The sequence below is a fragment of the Lissotriton helveticus genome, chromosome 3_1 (assembly GCF_964261635.1).
Source record: "Lissotriton helveticus chromosome 3_1, aLisHel1.1, whole genome shotgun sequence".
Taxonomy (NCBI): domain Eukaryota; kingdom Metazoa; phylum Chordata; class Amphibia; order Caudata; family Salamandridae; genus Lissotriton; species Lissotriton helveticus.
In genome coordinates, this window is record NC_136061.1 from 1196205436 (window position 1) to 1196228621 (window position 23186).

Here is a 23186-nt window from a genome sequence, read left to right on the forward strand (position 1 = left end):
TCAAAGTCAATACGAAAACAGTATTACAGTTATCTTGGAGAAAACGACACAACAAATTTCAGCATCAGCTCGTGTGTGCAAGGAGATATTACAACTTCCGAAGACAAACTATACAAGCGCGTAGTTATGAGAAAAGTTTAAATCACAGTGGAATATGAGCTGGGCCTCGGGGATTATGCGAATTGGCGGCTGTAGCGTTTTGCGTATAAATATAGATTTGCAGCATTTGCCACAGAATTGACCATCTGCTGCATAAACTCCAGATTTTAACAATAACATATTTTTTCCAGTTTAAACAGATCAAAAGTAATTAAAAACACTGCAAATCATGTTGCCAACAGTGAAAGTTCTGGCAAAGGTTGACTTGTCACCTCTGTTGCCTTTTGCTATATTTGGGTGTTAAACTGGTACTAATGAGGATAAATATTTGCTCAGAGTGTTAATGTTTAAAAATATCAAACTAATGACGTAATATTATCATAATATATGTCACATTAGGCCACATAATTTCTGTTTTTTTATTCCTATTTCAGTCAACCCTGCTGTGTAATTTGATCCAACCCTGCTGTATAATTCCACTGGCACTGACAATTGGTAGGCCAATAACTGGCAACTACTTTAGACTAGGTCTGTATTACATCCTTGAAGAATGCAGACTCACACAAAGACGAGATGGAAGGTAAGTTTAGTTGCCCAAAAAGAAGCTGTCTCACACCATAAACCTGCTCTCTAACAGCCCGCTTAGAATGCCACAATCTAGCACCTCCAACTTCCATGGCGCAGGATACCACAGCTTGTTTAATAGAAACTGTGCAACCCCCACATCTTCTCAGTTTACTCACATTTGGAGTACATTTCTTTCACTTTTGGTAACCTAAAATAATTCCAGGAGTCAATTATATCATTGTAAGTAAATATTTGTATATATGGATTTGTGATGGGCGTACAATTCTAAATGCTAAACTGAACACAAATGTGCATTTTGCATGATTTACTTTTCACCAAGCGGTAATGTTTTCCCCAGGAAGAAACCCCCGTACATAAACACATTTTTTTCAGAAGAATTCGCTCCCAGCTGTACCCTGTAAATAATCTTACATATTTGTTTGCAAGAGTAAATCTTTGTCCATTTTTAGGGTGGGTTGACACATGTAAACTACTAGTAAATAGCCACAAACCAAGAAGTCTGGGGAAGTGTACCAACAGGTGGACCTATCCAAAAATGCCCCAAAACCTTCCCATTATCCCTGGATTTTTGAATGAAGAAATTTCACATATTGGGAGAATTTCTGTACAGCAAACCTCTTTTGCAAGGGTAAATGGCTGCCAATCCTGTGCTGTGAATCAGGAATTTTTGGACTTGGCCCATGCAAATGTTTAACAATCAGCCTCCTTGTGTACTGCATTAGTTAGGTGTAGTATTTCCACATATGGATTCGTGACATCTACAATTTTGCATGCAAAATGTTTTTTCCTGCATGATAATATTTACCCATGAACACCCTCCTCCACCCACAACCATCAATGTTGGTGGTTCTGCCGTCTCCTGTTCGTACCCCAAATTGCTCTTATGTCTTTCCTTGCCAGGAGTATATCTTTGTTGGAATGATGACATACCTTGATATGGTCCTTTACTAACTAAGGGGCCCATTACGATGGAGGATTTTCCGCATCCCCCGGGCCGGCGGAAGCCACAGCCGGCCCGGCGGATGCGGAAAATCCTCTGTGGACCCACCAAAGACCCACTGCCACATTAGGATGGCTGGTGGGTCCTGGTTTAAGTCCGCTGCTTTTCCGCCGCGGTTGGCTTACAATCGTGGAGGAAAAGGCCTAATATGGTGGCGGTGTCTCTCGGACACCGCCAGCCACATTAGGATATCTGAATGTCAATGCCTTTACACGCCGGCATGTCCGCCGTGCAAAGGCATATGGATTCTTGTTTGGGGGCCCGTTGCGGGCCCCCAGGGGTGAAGGCGGGGTGGGGGGTGCACATGGGGGGTACCTATGGTACCGCCCTGCATTTGCGTGCACAGAGCGGAAGGCACCGCACAGCTTTCATTTTTACCATTGCGGCGGATGCAGCTTGAAGCCGCACCTGCCGCAATGGTAAAAATAGAGGATGTGACCGCCAGGGTGGCAGTCACATCCTAATTGCACAGGAGGGAACTCCGCAAGCAATGCGGAGGTTCCCTCCTACTCTATGGTGGCGGACGGACTCAGGTCCGTCCACCATCATAATCGGCCCCTTAATGTCACATACAATTCTGATAAGGCCTAGATGGATCTCTTTCAAATGGAGCAAAAAAAGAAATAAATTAGAAGAGTATTTGCATTTCAAATATTTAAAATAATCTTACCATAGACTTCAAAGCTGTTATCTATAAGCCATGTAATTGTAGGCGGCGGTTTACTTCCCCATGTAGTGCAGCTCAGTACCATTCTTTTTTGTTGGTTATGTATGATGATTTCTAATGCTGGTGAGGAAGGAGCAGCTAGGACAGATAATGTAAAGGTTATTTTTTGGATATCGGATCTGGTTGAATCCCAACAGTTCCTCTACTTACATGTCTTCCTTGAGGATGCATACAAAACTATCCTCTCCTCCTGCAGCCCATTTTCCCCTTAAAGTACCTGCCACCCTTTCCACCACTCTCAGAAGAAGCCTCCCAGTTCAAGCTAAAAAAACAAATTGAGTCCTGACACTGAACCCCTAAAACAAACTAAAAGACCTGGCATCATGCCACCCTCTATAACTAACCCTATTTGGCATCCTGACAACCTTCCAATTCAACGTTTGCAATGGCCGGACTGGACATTTGGGGCATCAGGTAATCCCCAGCTAGATGGCGGGATGGAGGCAATTTTGCAAGCTCTGGGGTGTGTGATTATACTTTCGAGTGTTGTTGCGGTGCCTGGGTGCTGGTAGATCCAGCCAAACCAGCTGCAGCTACTACAGGGGGCTGCCTAAATGCATTGGTCTTCATTGGGCGGGAGCCAGACTAAAGACCTTGCGTCTGTGTTATTAGATTACCATAGCAAAGAGCACAGTCACTTTAAAATTATATATAAACCCATATTCATAAAGAGCTGTCACGTTCAGGCTGGACAACACTCCATGCCAGCTATTCTTCCGTGCCAGGATGCCTAAGCCTGTGTCATATCATTGCCAGGTGCGCATTCGCTGGATTCATTAAGCATGTAAAGTGCTTTGCTAGTGTGTCCATCTCTTCCCCATCGCCCACACATTCCTAACCACTTCAATAAGACCAGAGACAGAGGGCAAGGCTTGCGTACTACTATGGAGTTGTCATTTGGCTAACTAGTATATTATAGTATGTTATGTTAGGGATACTTGTAGAGCACAAACTTAATCTTAAACACCATTCTGGTACTGAGAGCTAAGAAGTCACTGCAGAACACTAACTCTAAATCCCCATTATGCAAAAATCAGTGTGTTAAAAGTCTTTCTGAAAGGAAGGTGTGAAGAGATTACTTTTAGGGTATGTGGTAATGAGCTTCAGTATTTTTTGCTGTATAGATTAAAGATCTGCCTCCAGAAAATGACTTCTTACAACTTGGGATCAGCAGATTATGGTCATCGGAAGGGCAATTGGGTGAATCTCAAAACTTTTTCTTATAGATACTATGGCCCCCTCTTGCGGATCGCCTGAAAGCACATACACAGCACATACACAGGAACTTAAGGAAGATCTATTTATTTACATGCAACCACTGCGGTTTATATCTGAAGGCCCTTACATGTCCTTTCACTAAATCTGAATATCAAATGAATCACTGCACCTGCATCTGCTGCACTTGAAGTTTTGACAGTCCTGCTTTGGAAATACCAAATGAGAGGCTGTTACTATAACCCAGTCTTGAAAGTATTACAGCTTGTGTGGCAATTTTGCCTTGTGATCCTGACAGAACTGAGCACAATTGAAGCTTGTTCCAGTCAAGTCAAACAGGATAGATGACATGTATTTACTTTATGTCTAACAAGAAATATTACCATACTATTTCACAGGAATCCAAAAGGCAGGATGCTCAGGGAACCCAGTCCCATTCATGCTCTGGCTTGTGCCCTGCCTGGCCCTGGTGAGGTCTGTGAAACTCTACTGTGAGATCAGCAGCCAGGTAGTTTTGAGCTTAAAGACCGAGCTGCCAATCACAGCCACATATACACAAGAGTTTAACTCTCCCAATATCTGTGTGTCCACCCACTCAGAAGACGTAATCAGATGATCAGTTCTATTAAGCTCCTGTAGCACCGATAAAGGCACTGACCCGGTCAAGTTCCATGCATCTCAGATCAAACAAATGCATATAAATCATTTCCTATCATCCCTGCAAGGATTGGGGATGGTTGTGTTAATGTGTGACACCTAGCAGGGCAGCTGCTGAGTAAGTAAAGCTGATCGTGTTGGTCGGCCCATTTCATGCTCATCCACTGACAGGTGAGAGTCTGGACTGGGCTGTGGGTTGACTGAGCGAATGATGCTACAGTTAGAGGGTCACTCTTGCCTCTTTTAGCTACCCAGTGACCGTGGAGGCTCAGATGGAGGCCCTCCTCTTCTTGATACAGTGACTGGTAGGCTGGGAAGACACGTACAGAGATAGTATCCAGACCACATCACACCATCATACCATACAAATTCTGAAATTGAAAAGATTCTGCACTTTAATATTATTTGCTTTTTTGCAGGAGATACCTTTGGGAACACTTTACCGACCGTGACCATTTCTTAACCTTTTAAATCATGCAATAATGATTTTGAAATTGAAATTATTCTACATTTTACATTCATTTCTTCTTTACCACTACTCACCTAAAACAGTGACGTTCACTATTGTGGTGCGCAATGGATTACTGTAGTACAAACACCTGTAAATGCCTTCATCCGCAACGCTGACATTAGATAAGGTGATAGTAAGCTCTTGTGGCGAGTAATGAGTAAGTTCATATCTTCTGTCATGTAGCACTAAAAAGTAAATACAGAGGGTTAATTGAGTTTTGAAAAATAACCCGTTAATGTGAAATTAAGCAATATTTTATTAAAATCGAGATGATGCAGCATCTCCATCTGTATCTTATTAAATGAGCGTTGTGGTTGGTCTGAGCGCCATGGATCTTTGCTCAGATGAGCCTGGGGGCCTGGGCATGTTCCCCACCAGGCTGTGTAATCCAGCCTGGTGGGAAACATGCAAAATGCGCACCAAGCGGTCATGGGAACTTGGAGTGGGCAAACCACTCCGCCCCCTGCACCTCCAGCCACCATCCCGCCCTAACCCAGCCCAGAACCTGAGAAAAAGAAAACGACTATGTTATTATAATTACATTTTTCCTGCTCAAAGAGTAGTGGGGCGACGCTCCTCTGCCCCCGCACCTGCTCAAGACTCTTGTTCAATCCCCTGTTTTTTCGGTAACATACCTTTGACCAGATTTCGAAAATAGCTTTTTGCCTCCTTGAAGGCAGTGTGACATGCTGTGACAAGCTTCATACTCAAACTAAAAGATTTTCCCAAGTGTTATAAATACTTCATTGGCTCCCTTGGAACCTGGAGAACTCTGTAATATGCCTTGCATTACCCACAAGGTCTTACACATCTTTAACTCACAGCACTCAGCAATGAGGCTGAAAGCGTCTGGTGGGCTCAGATTGGTACATAGTAGGAAGCACTGCTTTTAGAGCGCATAATGGTACAACCCTGTCTGATCAGGGCAAATTGAATTAGGAGTTCTCTCCCCCAAGCCTATACACCAACTCACAAGCAACCTTGAACAGTGAGCTGGAACTTCTCCTCTTCCAAAGAGATTTCCAGTCTGGCTCATGCAATATCCATTTGCCAGATGTTTTCCTCCTCTTCTGATTGTTTCTTCTGATTCTACTCTCCACTGTTCTTTGGTTTTTTACCCCGTTTGCATCCTTCCATATCTCTCGTCCTTTGTACTATTGCTGAATTTTCTATTGCCATCTTCCACATTACTACCCCATATTTCTTTACCCTCCCAATGCTGCTTTCACACACAGGTCTGTTAGGGTTGATGGTTTGTACTTGACAATAAACCTTTAAGACACACTCCTGTGTCTGGACGAATTATTACTTAACATTGGCGACGATTGGGATTAAGAACATCAACCCTAAAAAGAAAAGAAAAGAAGAAGAAAAACAAACCTACTTTTCTGAAGATATGTCTTCATTATAGACATTGGGGATCTATGGATTGCCCTCTTACCGGTGAGGTGTATTATTGAGGGACGACAAGCTCGAGAAATCTGTCTACTCGGCATGCGGCAATTTGTGAGTTGCGGCACTGTGAGGAATGTGCAGAGTTGAGCTTGACCAGCGATCCAGGTGAATGTGTATGGAACGGTGTCCAGCATCCTTATGATGACGTGGTAATCATCTCAACTGCCACCGTGAGTGTACCGATGTGATACGGTGATTGATACGGACGTTGTGACGTAGTGCTGCTCCTGAAACACAAGACTACAGATTGGCAGCTGCCATTTTAGAAGTAACTTTTGGCTCCAACAAGTCGACGTCATGATACATTGACAGCATCAGCCATTTTGGATGTCATAATTTTTTTGGGGGGTTGCACATACAGTGCAGGCTATTTTGAATCAGCTTTATTGTCCTGTTGGTGGAGTGCCAGGAAGTGCAGTTAAGCTGAAGAGGAATCGGAAGTGCACACAGTGATGTACACACTTTGATTCACGTTGGGGGAACTATTGTGCGTGTGTCAAATGTTGCCAGTGATACACACACTTAATTTTCATTGTGATTCCTTTCGTGGTACTTATCCTCAGTGTGTAAGGTGTTGTCGACAGATTACCTTATAGCTATTGGGGGTGAGAAATTTTCAGTTAATCAGAAACAAGCTATACTTTTACATAATCTGGGTATAGAAGGAAGACGTATTTATGAGTGTCTTGATATTATTGAAATAGTTGATGGCAGTGGTGAACCTTGTAATGTTTATGACATGTCGGTGTTAATGCTTGAAAAGCATTTTGGCTCACAAATTAATGTGGCGTTGGAAAAGCATAAATTATTTTCAAGGGTGCAAGGGAAGCTGGAGAAAATTAGTAGCTATGTGGCTGCTTTTAAAACCTTAGCGCATACATGTGATTTTGAGCATTTAACCGATTCATTGATCAGAGATCAAATAGTTGGATGCCCAAATAATGTTAAAGTACAAGAAAAATTGTTAAGTAAGAATCCTAATTTGAAAGATGATGTAGCTATTATTGAGGAATGAAGAATACAAGTATTTGGGTACGGGAGATGCCTGAGGAGAAAGGTAAAGATGGAGTGGGTGCAGTCATCTGTCAGCGAAGTCAAGGGGCGGATAAACATGTGGTCAAGGACGATGACAGAGTTGGGTTTGTGGTTAATAAAGACTTTGAGAAGAAAAAATATCCTGCTGTTGATGCTAGATCTGGAGGTCCAAAATGTTTCAGGTGTGGCAGTGAAGGACATTGGTCAAACAGTCCTCGGTGTTTTGCGAGATTTGCATTTTGCAAGAAGAGTGGCATGAAAGGACATTATGCTTTTGTATGTCGAGGATTCAAACAGCAAGGTGTGAAATATTTGGATGAGGAAGTGAAGGTCATTTCAAGTGTGCGTGATGATGGGCGTGTGGATGAGGATCCGATTGAGATGCCTGAATGTGAAATAATGATTGGAGGTAAATTGGACCACTACATTTGGAAGTGAGGATGTTGAGCTGTTGCCTCCTGATATCAACTCTGTGAGTTACGGGGGTGTGAGGATTGATGTACTTAGGTATTGTGTGAAAAAGATCCAATTTGCTGATCGTGAAGCGGTTGGTAAAATGTATGTTGCGAAGAGGGTAGACAATCTTTTTGGCTGGAGACATCAGAGAAATATGGGCATCACACTTAATCCCAACAGTAAACAGAAAGTTTTGGTGCTGGCCAAGGAAGATGTGTCTTTGGATATTTGTACAACATTTTCAAAGGTGTTTGGTAGCAATCTTGGTTTACTTAAACATTTTGAACCTAGAATTATTTTGAAGAGTGGTGCTCTACCAAGTGTTTTCAAAGTGAGGAAAGTTTCACACTTGATGCTGGCTCCATTGGAGCTGGAGATCAAGAAGCTTAAAGAGAGAGGAGTTATTGAAGAAATGGAGAGTTTGGAGTGGTTGGCTCCAGTGGTGTAGGCACCTAAGGATGGTGTGAAAGATTGGTTTGTGTGCAGATTTGAGAGGTTTGAAGAAGTTCATTTGGGTCGACAGACAACCTTTGCCGAATATCACAGAAACCTTGGACCTCATAAAAGATGCTAGAATTTTCAATGTAATGCACTTGTCCTCCACTTACCACCAGTTAAAACTGCATCCGGACTCTAAACACTTAACTTCATTTGTAACACCAATAGGTGCATTCCAGTTTATTAGAACACCTTTTGGACTTGCCCAAATTCATTTAAAATTTTGCCTGTATTTCTCAACCTTTGTGATCTTTGTTGAAAAAGGGATCTCAGTATGTCCGGTCCAATGAATGTGAAGTGGCTTTTAATGGTATTAGGGATTGTATTGCAAAATTACCCACTTTGGGTCATTTTGATGTCAACCAGAGAACAATCTTATCCACAGATGCTAGCATCAGTGGGTTGGGTGCTGTACTTGCTCAAGTTGACAATGGAGTCTTAAAAGTAGTTGCTTCTGCTTCTTGTGCCTTGAGAGGAGCGTAAGAGGGATACTCTGTTATAGAACGGGAGGAGCTTGCTGTATATTAGGCAGTTCTTCATTTCAAATTCTTTTTGTAAGGAATACCTTTTACTGTCAGATCTGATCATAAACCACTCTGCAGGTTTTTTACGTGTAGAGAGATGGATAATCTTTCCCCCAGAATCTCCAGATGGGTGGATGGTTTGTCCAACTTCAATTTTGTGGTTAAATTTATCCATGGTTTAAAGAATTGCATGGCTGATTGCATGTCTAGGTTGCCTATTCAGCTTGATGAGGACAATGTTGATTGTGTAACGGTAAATTAGGTTTGTGAATCAGCATTAGAACACAAGGAGTGGGCTGATTCTTATTCAAATGACCCTGATTTTGATGTTTTAAAGGACTTCATTGTGAAAGGTTGGACGGAGAGAAAGATTTTGTCTTCTACTTTGAGAAATTTCTTCGGTGTGAAAGATGATTTGAGCATTTTGGATGGAAAGATCTTTAGAGGGAAACGTGCGGTGGCTCCCAGTGGTTTAAAAAGCAAACTCATTAATCTGGCACATGAAGGGCATTTGCGTCATAACAAGACCAAAGTAAGACTTTGTGAGTGGTACTGGTGGCCCAGTATTGACCATGAGGTGGAGGTGAAAGATTTCTGGCAATGTGCAAACAATGATAAATGTAAGAAGACTTTCTCAGCACCGGTTTCACATGTCGAGGTGCCTGTCCAGCCCTGGACTAAATTATGAATGGACATTGCTATTTGAGTTGTTGACCCATGATGAGCGTTATGTGATTTTACTTGTGGATTATATATCCAAATGGGCTGTAACCAAATGTGTGCCTGTAGTAAATACTATGGGCCAGATGTAGGTAATTCCTATTTACCGACTCTTAAATACCGAATCATACCGATTCGGTATTTAAGAGTAGGTAAATAGGAAGGAGGCATATGTAGGTAAATCTTATTTTCCTATTACCGATTCGGTATTTACCGATTCTGTAAATACCGAATCGGTATTTCACATTGATTCCTATGGGCCTTGAAGCCCATAGGAATCAATGGGGAATACAGAATCGGTATTTACAGAATCGGTAAATACCGAATCCTGCAAGGGTGCAGGGGATGTCACTTTGACACCCTCTAGCACCCCAAGTACAGGCTTGTGTGACATGTGGCACACATACATGCCCTAAGGGCATGTCTGTGTGTCACATTGCACAGGTGTGCATGCACAGATGTGCATGCACACCTGAATTCGGTATTTTACCACACAATAGGATTGTGTGGTAAAATACCGACTCTTAAGGGTCTGTGGCACTCTTAGGAGTGTCAGCTACATATGGATTTACAGAATCGGTATATTTACCGATTCGGTAAAATACCGAAGTGGTAAATTTACCGAATCGGTAAATATACCGATTCTGTAAATAACGACCCACCTACATCTCAAAAGCCAAATACCGGTCGGTAATGGCCGAAATCGGCCCTTACCGACCGGTATTTGGCTACCTACATCTGGCCCTATGACTGTAATTGAGTTTCTTAAAGATGAAATTTCCAGAGAAGGAATTTCCAAGACCTTAATCCATACTAATATTATAAAGAGAGAGCCCAAACCTTTGAGGCGGGTAATCTCAGTAACCACAGCACCAATCACAACACCCAATACAGCGTTGGAAAGGGGAGTTGCAGCAGAAGGACAAAGGCTACGCAGACACCCACCATATACATTTAAAAGGTAAAAGAACCGTGCCAGCAAAGTAGACCCTTGTGGGCGTGTCTGCGTTGTGCTGTGGGCGTGTGCTGGGGGCGTGACAAACGCTGGGGGCGTGTGGTACGTTCCGCCCTTCATGCCATGTCTCATATCATGTGCTGTGGGCGTGTGCTGGGGCGCGGCATTACAAAAACGTGTGGTACGTTCCGCCCTTCATGCCATGTCTCATATCCTGTGCTGGGGGCGTGGGCATGTGCGGGGCACGGCATAACGAAGAAAAAAAAGTGAGCGTACATTCCAGCTCCGGGTGTGCTTGCCCTGCGCTCCCAGTGCCGTGCACCTGCTTTACTGTATGTAGGTCAGGCATGGCGCTATTCCCAAGGGCCGGAAGGAGCGCAAACAGGGGCCATATGAAGGAAATCTAATCTCGCCGTATCGTCCGGTGACGCCTGATGCGCACACTGGAGATTTACCACTTCTGTTGCGCACAGGCCTCGCGCGACGCACATCCGGAAACAAGGCCCACCTCCACGGAAATAGCAAGAAAGGGCCTATCCCTCCCCCGGTAAGTACATTGCTGGCACGGTGGGCCACATCTCCAGCAACATACTTATATTGTTTCACCACCCATTTGAAAAATGCACAGGTCTCTCTCATTGATGGCCAGCACCGAGATACACTTTTAGACACACCTCCCACCAGAAGTTCTATGGAGGGCGCTCACATATTAGGATTTAGGCATTTGTTATGGTAATTTTTATTGGGCAATATTTCGTGTTCTGGGGGCGTGGCCAATGGGCGCGGCAATCGGCCTGCAGCAATTCATACCCGGACAACGTCGGAACGGGCTGCTAGTTACTGATAAAGGGGCACAGGAAATGGAGCATTTTTTTCTAGTTTGCCATTGTTCATCTTAAGACTTCTCTTTATTCGCCACAGGCGAATGGGTTGGCAGAGAGCATGAACAAGATTGTTAAAAGTTGTGCTTAACGTGCTATTCTGAATAAGGAGTCGTTGAAAGTTGCTTTGAGAGAAACCTTGTGGGCACAATATATACAAGAGGTAGTGGTGGCATATAAGGTAGCACATCAATTCCAAGCAACATATCTATTTAAAAGTGTATTTATCTGTGGAAGCTCATCAGTATTCGTGCCCCTCAAGGTAATGGAAAGAAGACACCCCACTACCACGGATGTCACTGTCACTACAAGGAAGTTCAGCTGAACTCCCCTGTTAGACTAGACAGAACAATTGTAACTCTGCACTTTAAAATTTCACATTTCTATTTATGAATAGTAAGACATATTGATTTATCCAAAACCAATGTGGCAGCTCACAGGAAAACCAGTTTAGAAAGCCAATTCTCCTATTTATTTCTTATGGGCAATGTTATCCTTATTTATTATTGTGTTTCATTTTAAAGGGGAAGATGTGCTATGGTTATGGGTTGTGTAAGGAACACTTACTATGTCACAGTATGATGTAAGGGGGTTCCATATGTGCTACATTCTGAATGGGAACGTTGATCTGGCAGTTTCTGCTGGATCATGGTCTGTTCGGGTTGATGGTTTGTACTTGACAATAAACCTTTAAGACACACTCCTGTGTCTGGATGCGTTATTACTTAACGGATTTTCGGTTATTAGTATATATCCCATGTTCCTTCCTTTCTATTTCTGTGGTTTAAGGTTGGGTGTTCTGAAATATAGTGAAATGCATTGAAATAGTGAAATATTAAATCTAAACCAATCAATCAATCAATCACAGCATTTATATAGCGCACTACTCACCCAAAAGGGTCTCAAGGCGCTAGGGAGGGGGGGTCCGCTACTGCTCGAACAGCCAGGTCTTGAGTTGCTTCCTGAAGGCGAGGTGGTCCTGGGTCAGGCGGAGGTGGGTCGGGAGGGAGTTCCATGTCTTGGCGGCGAGGTAGGAGAAGGACCGACCTCCTGTGGTGGCTCTTCGAATGCGGGGGACCGCGGCGAGGGCGTGGCCGGTCGATCGAAGCTGGCGTTTGGGAGCGTAGAAGTTGAGGCGGCTGTTGAGGTATCCCGGGCCTTGGTTGTGTAGGGCTTTGTGTGCGTGGGTGAGGAGTCGAAAGGTGATTCTCTTGTTGACCGGGAGCCAGTGCAGGTCTCTCAGGTGTCCGGAGATGTGGCTGCGACGGGGGATGTCCAGGATGAGACGTGCTGAGGCGTTCTGGATCCGCTGAAGTCTCTTCTGGAGCTTGGCGGTGGTTCCGGCGTAGAGGGAGTTGCCGTAGTCCAGACGGCTGGTGACGAGGGCCTGGGTGACCGTCTTCCTGGTCTCGGTGGGGATCCACCGGAAGATCTTACGTAGCATGCGCAGGATGTTGAAGCACGACGAGGAGACGGCGTTGACTTGTCTGGTCATGGAGAGGGAGGAGTCCAGGATGAAGCCCAGGTTGCGTGCGTGGTCTGTCGGTTTGGGCGCGCTGCCCAGGGCGGGGGGCCACCAGGAGTCGTCCCAGGCGGAGGGTAAGGATCCCAGGATGAGGACTTCCGTCTTGTCCGAGTTCAGTTTCAGGCGGCTGTTCTTCATCCATTCGGCTACCTCTTTCATCCCTTCGTGTAGGTTGTCTTTGGCGGTGGCGGGGTCGTTGGTGAGGGAGAGGATCAGCTGGGTGTCGTCGGCATAGGAGATGATGTTGAGGTTGTGCTGGCGTGCGTTGTCAGCGAGGGGGCCCATGTAGACGTTGAAAAGGGTTGGACTGAGCGAGGAGCCTTGAGGGACGCCGCAGATGACTTCAGTGGCTTCCGATCTGAACGGAGGGAGGCGGACTCTCTGTGTTCTTCCGGCGAGGAAGGAGATGATCCACTCCAGTGCCTTCTCCTGGACTCCGACGTTGCTGAGGCGCTGTACTAGGGTATGGTGGCAGACCGTGTCGAAGGCCGCGGAGAGGTCTAGGAGGATGAGGGCCGCTGTTTCTCCGTTGTCGAGCAGGGCACAGATGTCATCGGTGGCTGCGATCAGGGCGGTCTCGGTGCTGTGGTTTGCCCGGAAGCTAGACTGCGAGGGGTCGAGGGATCCGTTCGTCTCGAGGAAGGCGGCCAGCTGCTTGTTGACGGTCTTCTCAATGACTTTTGCCGGAAACGGGAGCAGCGAGATGGGGCGGTAGTTCTTGAGGTCGGTGGGGTCGGCTGATGGCTTCTTGAGTAGGGCGCTGAGTTCGGCGTGCTTCCAGCTCTCCGGGAAGGTAGCGGTGTCGAAGGAGGCGTTGATGATGTCCCGCAGGTGGGGTGCGATGACAGCGTCGGCCTTGTTGAAGACGTGGTGAGGGCAGGGGTCGGTCGGAGATCCGGAGTGGATGGAGTTCATCGTGCGGATGGTGTCTTCGGTGTTGATCGGAGTCCAGGCGCGGAGGGTGGTGGTGGGGAGCGGTGGTTCGGTCGTGGCGTGCGTCGGTTGAGTGCTGAAGCTGTTGTGTATGTCCGCGATCTTGTTGTGGAAGAAGGAGGCGAGGGAGTTGCAGAGGTCTTGCGAAGGGGTGATGTCGTTGTTTCCGGCGTTGGGGTTTCAAGTACAAAACATTAAGGTGGAATTGTTAACTAAGCTTGTGAGTATAGATGAGGGCAATACTGATTTGTAAATATTGTGTGGTTTACCATCTATTTTTCACAAAATAAGATTTAAAAAATGTTTGTACTAATACAATAAAGTTGCTGTACAATTTCTTTTCAACCTGTGTTTTCAGCATCTCATATAGCACAATGGAAGCAGATCACCTTTCCCCTATCACATCAGACTCCACCTATTGCTCCTCTTCACGGGAACGAACAACCTACTTAACATCAGTTTGCAGCCACCACAGGCAAGAAGTGGGCAAGTCAAAACTGATTTGTAAATATTGTGTGGTTTACCATCTATTTTTCACAAAATAAGATTTAGAAAATGTTTGTACTAATACAATACAGTTGCTGTACAATTTCTTTTCAACCTGTGTTTTCAGCATCTGATATAGCACAATGGAAGCAGATCACCTTTCCCCTATCACATCAGACTCCACCTATTGCTCCCCTTCACGGGCAAGAACAACCTACTTAACATCAGTTTGCAGCCACCACAGGCAAGAAGTGGGCAAGTCAAATAGTTAACAGGGAGAGCCATATTGCGGCATCAGACCCGTAGGACCAATGTAATACCCACTCATGTGCAGGTCCTATGTTGCCTGCACCTACTTGCGTCAGGCAGTTTTCAGGGGGTAGTAGCTGGAGGTGTGTCTCAAAGTGCCCTTTAACGTTTCTTCAAAGCATTCCTTCATGCCATGATGTCAAGGATCAACTACCACATTAGCTTCCCCACAACCGCACATGAACTGAATAAGACCAAACAGTAATTCTATCAGCTAGCCCACTTCCCACATGTATTAGGTTGCATTGATTGTACCCATGTACCAATATGTCTACCAGCAGTCAATGAATATATATTTAGGAATCGGAAATGCTTTCATTCGCTAAACATACAGGTAGTCTGCAATGCAAAATATATCATCACTGATATTGTGGCTCAATACCCGGGAAGCACTCATGATTCCTACATATTTCACCAGAGTGGCATACACACTTGTCTGCTCAAGGGTGAATTCGGAGAGGGACATCTGCTTGGTAAACATGTGTTATTTTTTCCCACAGACATAGTATGTATGCCAATGCATTACCGTCACTGACCCTTTGCTTACTTCCCTGTAGGTGACAGCGCATACGACGTGCGTAACTACATCTTGACGCCATACCTCAATCCAACAACCCCCAATGAGCAGAGATACAATACTGCGCACATCTCCACCAGGAACATCATTGAGCGCAACTTAAGGCTGTTAAAGAGCAGCTTCAGATGCCTACACAAGACAGGAGGCGCATTACAGTACAAACCCAACCAATGCTGCAGGATTGTGGCAGCATGTGCCATGTTACACAACATTGCCGTAAGGAGAGGCTTTCCCATTGAGGTGTCTGCCAGCGAGTCTGACGACAACAACAAGGAAGCGGCACAACAACGTGCAACACATGGAGCAAGCTCAGCAGAAGGGCGCAGGATAAGTACAGAAATCACACAAAATTATTTCTGATGTGAGTAATGACGAGACCAAAAACAGCATTGTTTACTTAACTATATTTTTCTCAAATTAAATATCTTGTAGTGTTGAGGCACTAATATCAGGTGCACAGTAGCACATGGATAACATTACTGTAAATTAAACAAAGACATACACATTTGACTTGAATGTCAGTCACCAGTAATGTCTTTGGCAATGGTTACCTCACCATTGTTGAATGTCTATGGACATGCCAGTCTATCTCCTCCTCCCACGCACACCCAGACGTCTTTCACCTGCTTCATCTCCATCCCTCATGTTGGATATGGAGGGTGTTGTATGGCAAGTGCTGTGCCTCCTGGAAGTGGTGACAGGCATTGACAAACTAATGAGGCTTGAGGCCTCCTCACTCCCCTCGTCCCCCGTCACGTTGTTGGCCCCAACAGTGGCAGCATGCATTTGTTCCACTGCATTTGTCACCTGGCCCAGTGCCTTGGCCACATCTCCACTACAATGGGACATCTCAATCTGCATGTTGACGGACCGATGGGCCAGCACTGCAGTGTTGGTGCTCATGCAATTGTTTGCACTTGTATAGCCGTGCAAGCACTACATCAACTGCCGATGGTGTCTCGTCTGTGTCACTTGTCCCTCCTTCATCACCCTGGTCAGCTCCTGCGTCTGCCTGTTGCCCTCAACCACAGCTGCAGTGAGTTCCCTCACGCAACCAGTCAGTCCAGCGATGTTACCTGCCATCTTGCTGATTTGTGCCTGCATTAACTGCATGTTTCTTGCCTGCAGGCGCTGCACCCAGAGCATCTGTGCCTCCAGACCACCCCAGACATCTGTAGATTGTTCCGCCTGTGGTGTGAGGCGTGACCCTGCCCTGTGCCTCCGGGTGTGGACTGCGCTATTCCGGACCTGTGCTTGGGGTGTCGACGTGGGTGTACTTTGTGCCTGGCTTGTCTCTGGCATACTTTGGGACTCATCCTCAGGCTCCATGGTCTGCAGTGGTGGAACTGTTGCCCTGTGTGCAGTGGGAGCATGGGCTTTTGTCTGTGGGACTACAGGTATGTCTATTTCATCCACAGCCATGGTATCCTGGGTCTCCATGCAGTCACTATCCCCAGCTTCTCCTTCTTCTGCATCTGTGATGTTAAACAGTGCAAATCTTAATTCATTTTTGTGTGTGATGTCATGTCATATTAAGCATCATTTTGCTCATAATAAATTAATGACTGTCACACATTGTTCACGTGTTCTGACTTATCATTGTGTGTTTGACTACGAACCTGCCTGTGTCTCCCAGAATGCACTTGGTTGTGCCTGGAAAATGTGGACTGGAGTTTCTTTCTATATACTTGTGCGGAACTGAGGTGATCTGCCAAATATTACATGTCTCTTGTAATGGTCACTTGCATGCATCTTACCTTGAGATGTGTTGGCCGCTCCAGATGTTTCCAGCTGCGTCACTCCCACCACAGCTTCAGGCTTTAGTGTGGACTCCACCAGGCCCTCCATGGGCGTGTTCCCAGGCTGTGTTGGTGGTCCCCCACCAGACTTCTTGGCTTCCTTCAGCCTCTCAGCAATCCTTTCTTTTGCCCGGCTGCGCAGGTCGTACCAACCCTTCTTCAGTTCATCAATTGAGCGGTGTGTGACCCCCACAGCATTTACTTTATTCTGGATCCTGAGCCAGATTTTTCTTTTTTATGCCTCTGGGACCTTCAGTGAAAGTTTTCCAAAGCGCTTGTCATGGCTCATGACCACATCCTCTATTAGTGTGTCAATTTCCTTTTCACTAAATTTTAGTTTGCGTTTCCTGCCTGATGGAGTCTCCCTTGATGTAGTTGGATCCGTTTTTGACAAGGGACAGGTCTGCAAACAAAGTTTTTGGATGTACTGTCCTGCACCTGCACTCAGCTTCCTCCTCTCACAGCAACTAAGCACTGAATGAAGCATGGGCTTGCTGACTTCCAGGTTGTGATGTCATCACTATGCATCAAAATGCCAATTGGTTTTCATTAATTGCGAGTTTGCTCAGTTATATCGCAATTAGCATGTGTGATTTTTAGCGATTCTCGAATTTATCGCTAATACGGTCTTGCATTGAATATAGCGATTCTTTGTTTGCAATTCCTTAAATTTCACAAATAAGGAATAGCTATTTTCTAGTTGGATGCATGTGCCTGTAAGACCCCATGCACGAACTGAACCCTGAAAAAAATTGCCACCTAAATTGTGCATTAAACAGCTTTGGAAAATATGATAGTCTCTTTAAAATGAAAAAAAAGTATTTCTTCAACATGCAGAAACGCGTCACCTTAATACATCAGATTATTTTTGGACAGTGCATACCCTGAACTCACATATTGGAAGGCCTCTCATACGCAATAAGGAAGAAAAAGGAGGCTCTATAAAATTAAATATTTGCCTAGGATCATTCAGTTTGGTTAAGCAGGGTATCCTGGATTAGTTAGTACCAGGTTTGGTTTTCTGGTTCCACATTATGCAATTCACCCACTAGATGGCTACCTTTTTCTTTCCTCTTTGAAACCAAAGGTTTATGCTTTGTTTCAAATTCTTGGCACATGATGGTAGAGCGTGGGGTGGCAGGCTGAAGCCACATTACATTTCGGCTCGTTTCAGGCTCGACTGTCACAGAGGACCACGAGCGGAGCAAAAGCCAGGGCTCTGGCTCAAGCCCAGTTCAAGTCTTAAGAGGCTCTCCCACCTCTATCACGGACTTTAGTTTGCTTCTATTTTCACTCATTTCTGATACTGTGATTGTATTATAGAATTTGTGTTGTTTTGTGAAAAGCCATTAAACACCAACAATGTCTTTTGGCTCTTTATTAATACCTAATTTGCTGACAGACTTCATTCTCTAGCCCATTAATGAGGGCACTCTTTCATTAACATGGGGGATCCCCTAATCGTTCAGAAAATCCTTTCTTCCCCTCGGAAATCTTCCATATTGCTAAAAGCTCCAGTGGAATCACTGCCTTTTCGTAGGCATGCTCTAGAAACCCACCCAAGTAGCGAGGTGGGGAAAAGTTTTGCAAGGTGGCAGGTTGACGGTAATGACAGGCGGTCAACTGCCACTTGCCACCTGTGCAGTAAATAAGTCATTGCCTGGAACTTTAATATGCAATTCGCCAGTTTAGGTCACATAGCTGCAAAGTTCCTTCAAATCTATGCCTCATGAAATATTTAATTGCAACTCCTTTGCATTTTTTTTTATCTCACTGAATTCGAATTTCACGATTTCGGACATATAGGGATAGGATTTAATAATAAAATGTATATGTTTTTGAAAGTTAACTGTTGTTCAGTCATTACATTTTGACCATCCAGTTTTATGTGGTTGCCAACCTTTGAACCTTTTCAACTTTGCAAAATTTCCATGTGGATGAAAATTCTCACCCAAGAACCTTTGTGAACAGTATTTGCAGAAAACACCTAATTTGCAGGAGAGAACCTTTATTAAAGTTCAGTTATTTAGAGGAATTGTTTTCTGTTAACCTGTAGCTGTTTCTTACATATTTGCCCTGAACCAAGAACTTAACAAAGATTGTGAAAGTTTGAAAAGACACAACACAACATTTGCAGAAAAAGGAGCAAACGCAATTTGCAATGACAATAATAACCATTTCAATGCAAACAACAATCGTGACATTTTATTTTATAGTATGGGAATGAAATCGAGTGTTCGTTGCCATAGTAATACAGTTGTTAAGTCAGCTGTTCTATGGGTTTATGTGCTTGTTTTACTTTTTTAGATTTTTTTTTTAATTAAGTCAAATATTTAATGTAAGTTTAAGAGTAGAATGATTAAATAAATCTAAGGGTAGAATGTATTTCTAAGAGCCTTTTCATCAGTGTAAGTCACCACTAAGGTAAGCAAATGTGCCTAGAACAGTTAAAATCCTTGCATAATCCCTGGGTATTCTTCTCCTGACAAGCAGTTCTCTACTTTAGTAGAGAGCTAAATCTTCAAATTGGTTGATTCAATGACAAGCAGCCCTTTGGTCTTTAGAGAACCGAGAACCATTGTTTGAGACCGGTAGTGATAAGAGTCTGTGTTGTAAGACTTAGAGTTTTCTGCAAAAAAAAATTATTTGTATATCACTGTCCCTGAGGACTCTTTGACCACATCATCGGAGACCATTTTCCTTTCCATCACGTATATTTGCTGGTGGGAGGCGCTAGAGGTGATGTGGACGTCAGAGTTATGGTTTCACTGGTGTAGTGTGCTGGAGAAAAACACAGCCCACCCTTTTCAGATGATAAATGCAACTGAACGCCTTCTTTTTCCACATCGCAAACCAACACCTAAAACAGGAGCAACAAAGGCTGAGGGAAACTCATAACACTTACCTTTCTCGTTGTTAAAGAAAATGGAAAAACCTCGGGGGTTCGACCACTGCAAAGAAGCATTTCCATCTGCAGACCCTACACACCTCAGCGACAGGATGTGGCCTTCATTCACAGTTACATTTTCCGTGATATTGTTTTGCAAAGACCCTGTGAGAAAGGAAGACCTAAACGGTTAGATAAGACACACCCACAGCTGCAAATAACACTGAGAGACATTTATTTTCAAAATGAGTCTCACAGTGTGTACAACTAATGTGTTTGTAGCTTTCTGTCTCAGATGAGACCTTGGTTGCTTGCCTTGTGCCATACTTTAGCACTTACCTTTTTAGTAAGCTTAATTCGCCAGATGTGTACTGTTTCAGTATTAAGACTATTTCAACTAGAAAATATTTTCTTAAGACTCTCTCAGGCCAGGTAACCCAGTTTTAAATATGCCTTAAGCCAGGATGAAACCTATTATACATAATGTGAATTAAAACATTTGCCCTTGATAGATTCATCATGGCATCTTTTGGTAAGGACCACCTCTAACAAAAACATAAAGATTTTCTATAGTGAACACTATCCAAAATGGGCATCTTGAGACTGACCTAACAGTGCTGAAGATTAAACACAGATTGTCTTCGCCGTGTTTTGTAGGTTGGTTAAGATCAGAGGAGCCAGAGCTCCGTAAAAAGGCTGTTATATATAATAGGACCTTGACATGGAAAGTGAATAGAGACACTTACAGAAAACTGACACACTTTATAATAATGACTTCAGGACACAAGTCCTAAACAAATAGTTGGGGTGCAATTAGCATTGCAATTGCCCAATGTGGACACTTGGAGTCAAGTCATAGATGGAGGTGTAACAGTGCTATTATATGCTTCTCTTGAAGAGAGTGGGCTATTTCTCCTTCCACCCTCACCACACCCACCTCTGTTACAGGAATCATTCAACACGTGAACTGATGACACAAGAACTACAACTGCGCTTGGGACGGATGTCTACGTGAATGATAGGAAGAGTGATTGCATATGAGAAACAAGATGAAAAAAGAAGGGGGCACATATTTGCCTTCCCTAATCTAGCAAGCTCCAGTTCACCCAACTACTGTATGGTGCTGATCATCACCACCCTGCCCTGTGTGTCTTACACAGTCCTGAAAGCACTCAAACTCAAAAAAGCCGGCCAGGCCAGGAACCTCAGAAGCTCAATTTCCCTCCTACTCATCTAGCTGAAAACTCAAAAACAAAATACTGGGGCACGATCCTTCACCGGGAGCACGCCTAAAATCTGGAACTCTATTCCCCCCTCCAATCAGAACTATTCCCTCTTTTGTAAAATTCAAAATCCTGTTCCTCGACCGCTCCCTAGGGAACCGATAGGAGCAGTTGGAGCGTGGAAGCAGACACCTCGCACTGCTTCGACTCCTTGCCCCCAAGACTTCAAATCAGATCTCCCCACCATCGACCTGCACTGTTAATGTTTTATGTGATTCTCTGCAATGCATCTGTTGTAAAGCGCTCCGATACCCTCGGGTCAGGCCAGCGCTATGTAAAACTTCTTAAATTAATCAAATAAACTCACACTCCATCACGTCCAAAATGTGCCTCATCTAAACTTAATTTGGAAGCGTTTGAGAATGCATTGGCCAATCAGAAATGTCCTCTGCCTAACTTGTCCACTGGTAACAATAGATTTTCCTTTAATCAAATAGTTACATTTCTTTCTTCCATTAAGTCTTACGCCTTCTCTCATCTGCTTCATTGTACAGTACAGTACCATGAGATGTCAAGAGAAACCGCAAAAGACTTGAATGCAGTTGGAGGTCATACTATTTCATGACTAAGTGTGATGATCTGCATTCTGCACAGTGTTTTTATAAATAAAAATATTGGTGCTTACAGCTAAGGCTCAGCTCTATGCAGATCAAACCCGCAAGGCATGTAAGGCATGTAAGAGCAGCAGGGAAATGTTAAACATAGTGCATTTTCTTTCTTTCCTCTCCTGTGTGGCTTCCAAGCTTGAGGCCTTATGCAGTCACCTAGAAGTGCCCAAACTGTGGTCGCAGCTGCTGAGCAGAGTCCTTTAAGCAGTCGGCGAGAGTCAAGAAGGAATCTTTGCCTCCCAGCAAATATTTTGACATTAAAGTTTTAAAAAGTTGCCTTTTTCCTACTCGCGGTGCCCCATACTGAGAGCTCCCAGGTGGTGCCCTATCACTGTCAGCACAGTTAATGCCAGACCCAGTTTAGTCACAGCTCCCTCGGACAAGGCCTCCCTGTCTGCTGACTTACAGTAATAATGATAATAATGAAAGCATTCATTTATGCGCGCTCAAGACATTGAAAGTACCCAGAGAGAATTACTGGGGGATGGCAAACCACGCATATCGCTTCACAAGGTAACACTCGGTTGGTACGACGGGGGCATTGGGCTCCCGAAAATTTAAAAGTACTACTGGGCGGCACAACTTTCAGTCATAAACCATTGCACCTACCGCGGGGGGGGGGGGACCCGGGCTACAGGATGGACAAATGGGGACTCCCAGGTGGCAACTTTGCTAGGGCGCTCTATTCTAGGCCCAACAAATATTCATTAACAGGACCCACACAACACTCAGTCCAGCTCTGGCACACGGTTAACCGTAGCTTAGGATGAGCCAAAAAGCTCACGCTCGCCACCCCACTGTGGGATTCTGAGTGCCCGGGTACACTCGGGCAGACTAAGGATTTCGACAAATGGGACCTGATAGGGCTCTCTCACATTGGAGATCTATGGGGACCAAACTGGGTGCTCTTATTCACCACACTCCAACAGATGCACGAGCTAGCAGACTCGGAATATTTTAGATATGTACAAGTCAGACACTCCCTCCAGTCTAACAACCCCGTGGGGTCCTCCCCTCCGGTGTCCTCTCCTCTTGAGGATAGGCTGCTGGATGGATACTTGCCAGACAAAGTCACCTCCCTCAATATATAAAAAGCTCATCCATAACACTCCGGACCCCTTAATATTATTATGGGAGAAATGGTGGCGGGATGGCCTCGAGTTGGATGACGAGGAATGGCAGGAGGCACTGTCCTCCACTAAGGAGGTTGCTATCTCATCCAGGCTGAGGCTCGTCCAGTTAAAAATGTTGCACCGAACCTATATCTTCGGCCCTAGGCTGGTGTTGATGGGTAGGGTTGATGAAGGATTGTGTAAACGGCAAGGTGGTTCAGAAGGCTCCTTTATGCATATTATTTGGGAGTGTGAGCAAATACAATAATTCTGGGGAAAAGTACATGAATGTATGCGTACAGTCTGGGGAGTGGTAATTAGGCCCGAAGCCAAGAGATGCCTCCTT

At 44.6% G+C, this 23186-nt stretch overlaps 1 protein-coding gene across 1 annotated transcript in view; it reads right to left on the reverse strand.

Annotated features, from left to right (window-relative positions):
- CRTAM (cytotoxic and regulatory T cell molecule) overlaps positions 1–23186 on the reverse strand; it is a 227533-nt gene that overhangs the window by 167454 nt on the left and 36893 nt on the right. The window contains exons 2-4 of the mRNA XM_078681832.1: positions 19856–20002; positions 4830–4982; positions 2358–2492 (exon numbers count right to left, since the gene is read on the reverse strand). Coding sequence (XP_078537958.1) covers positions 2358–2492; positions 4830–4982; positions 19856–20002 — 435 coding nt within the window. The remainder of the gene's footprint in view (positions 1–2357; positions 2493–4829; positions 4983–19855; positions 20003–23186) is intronic.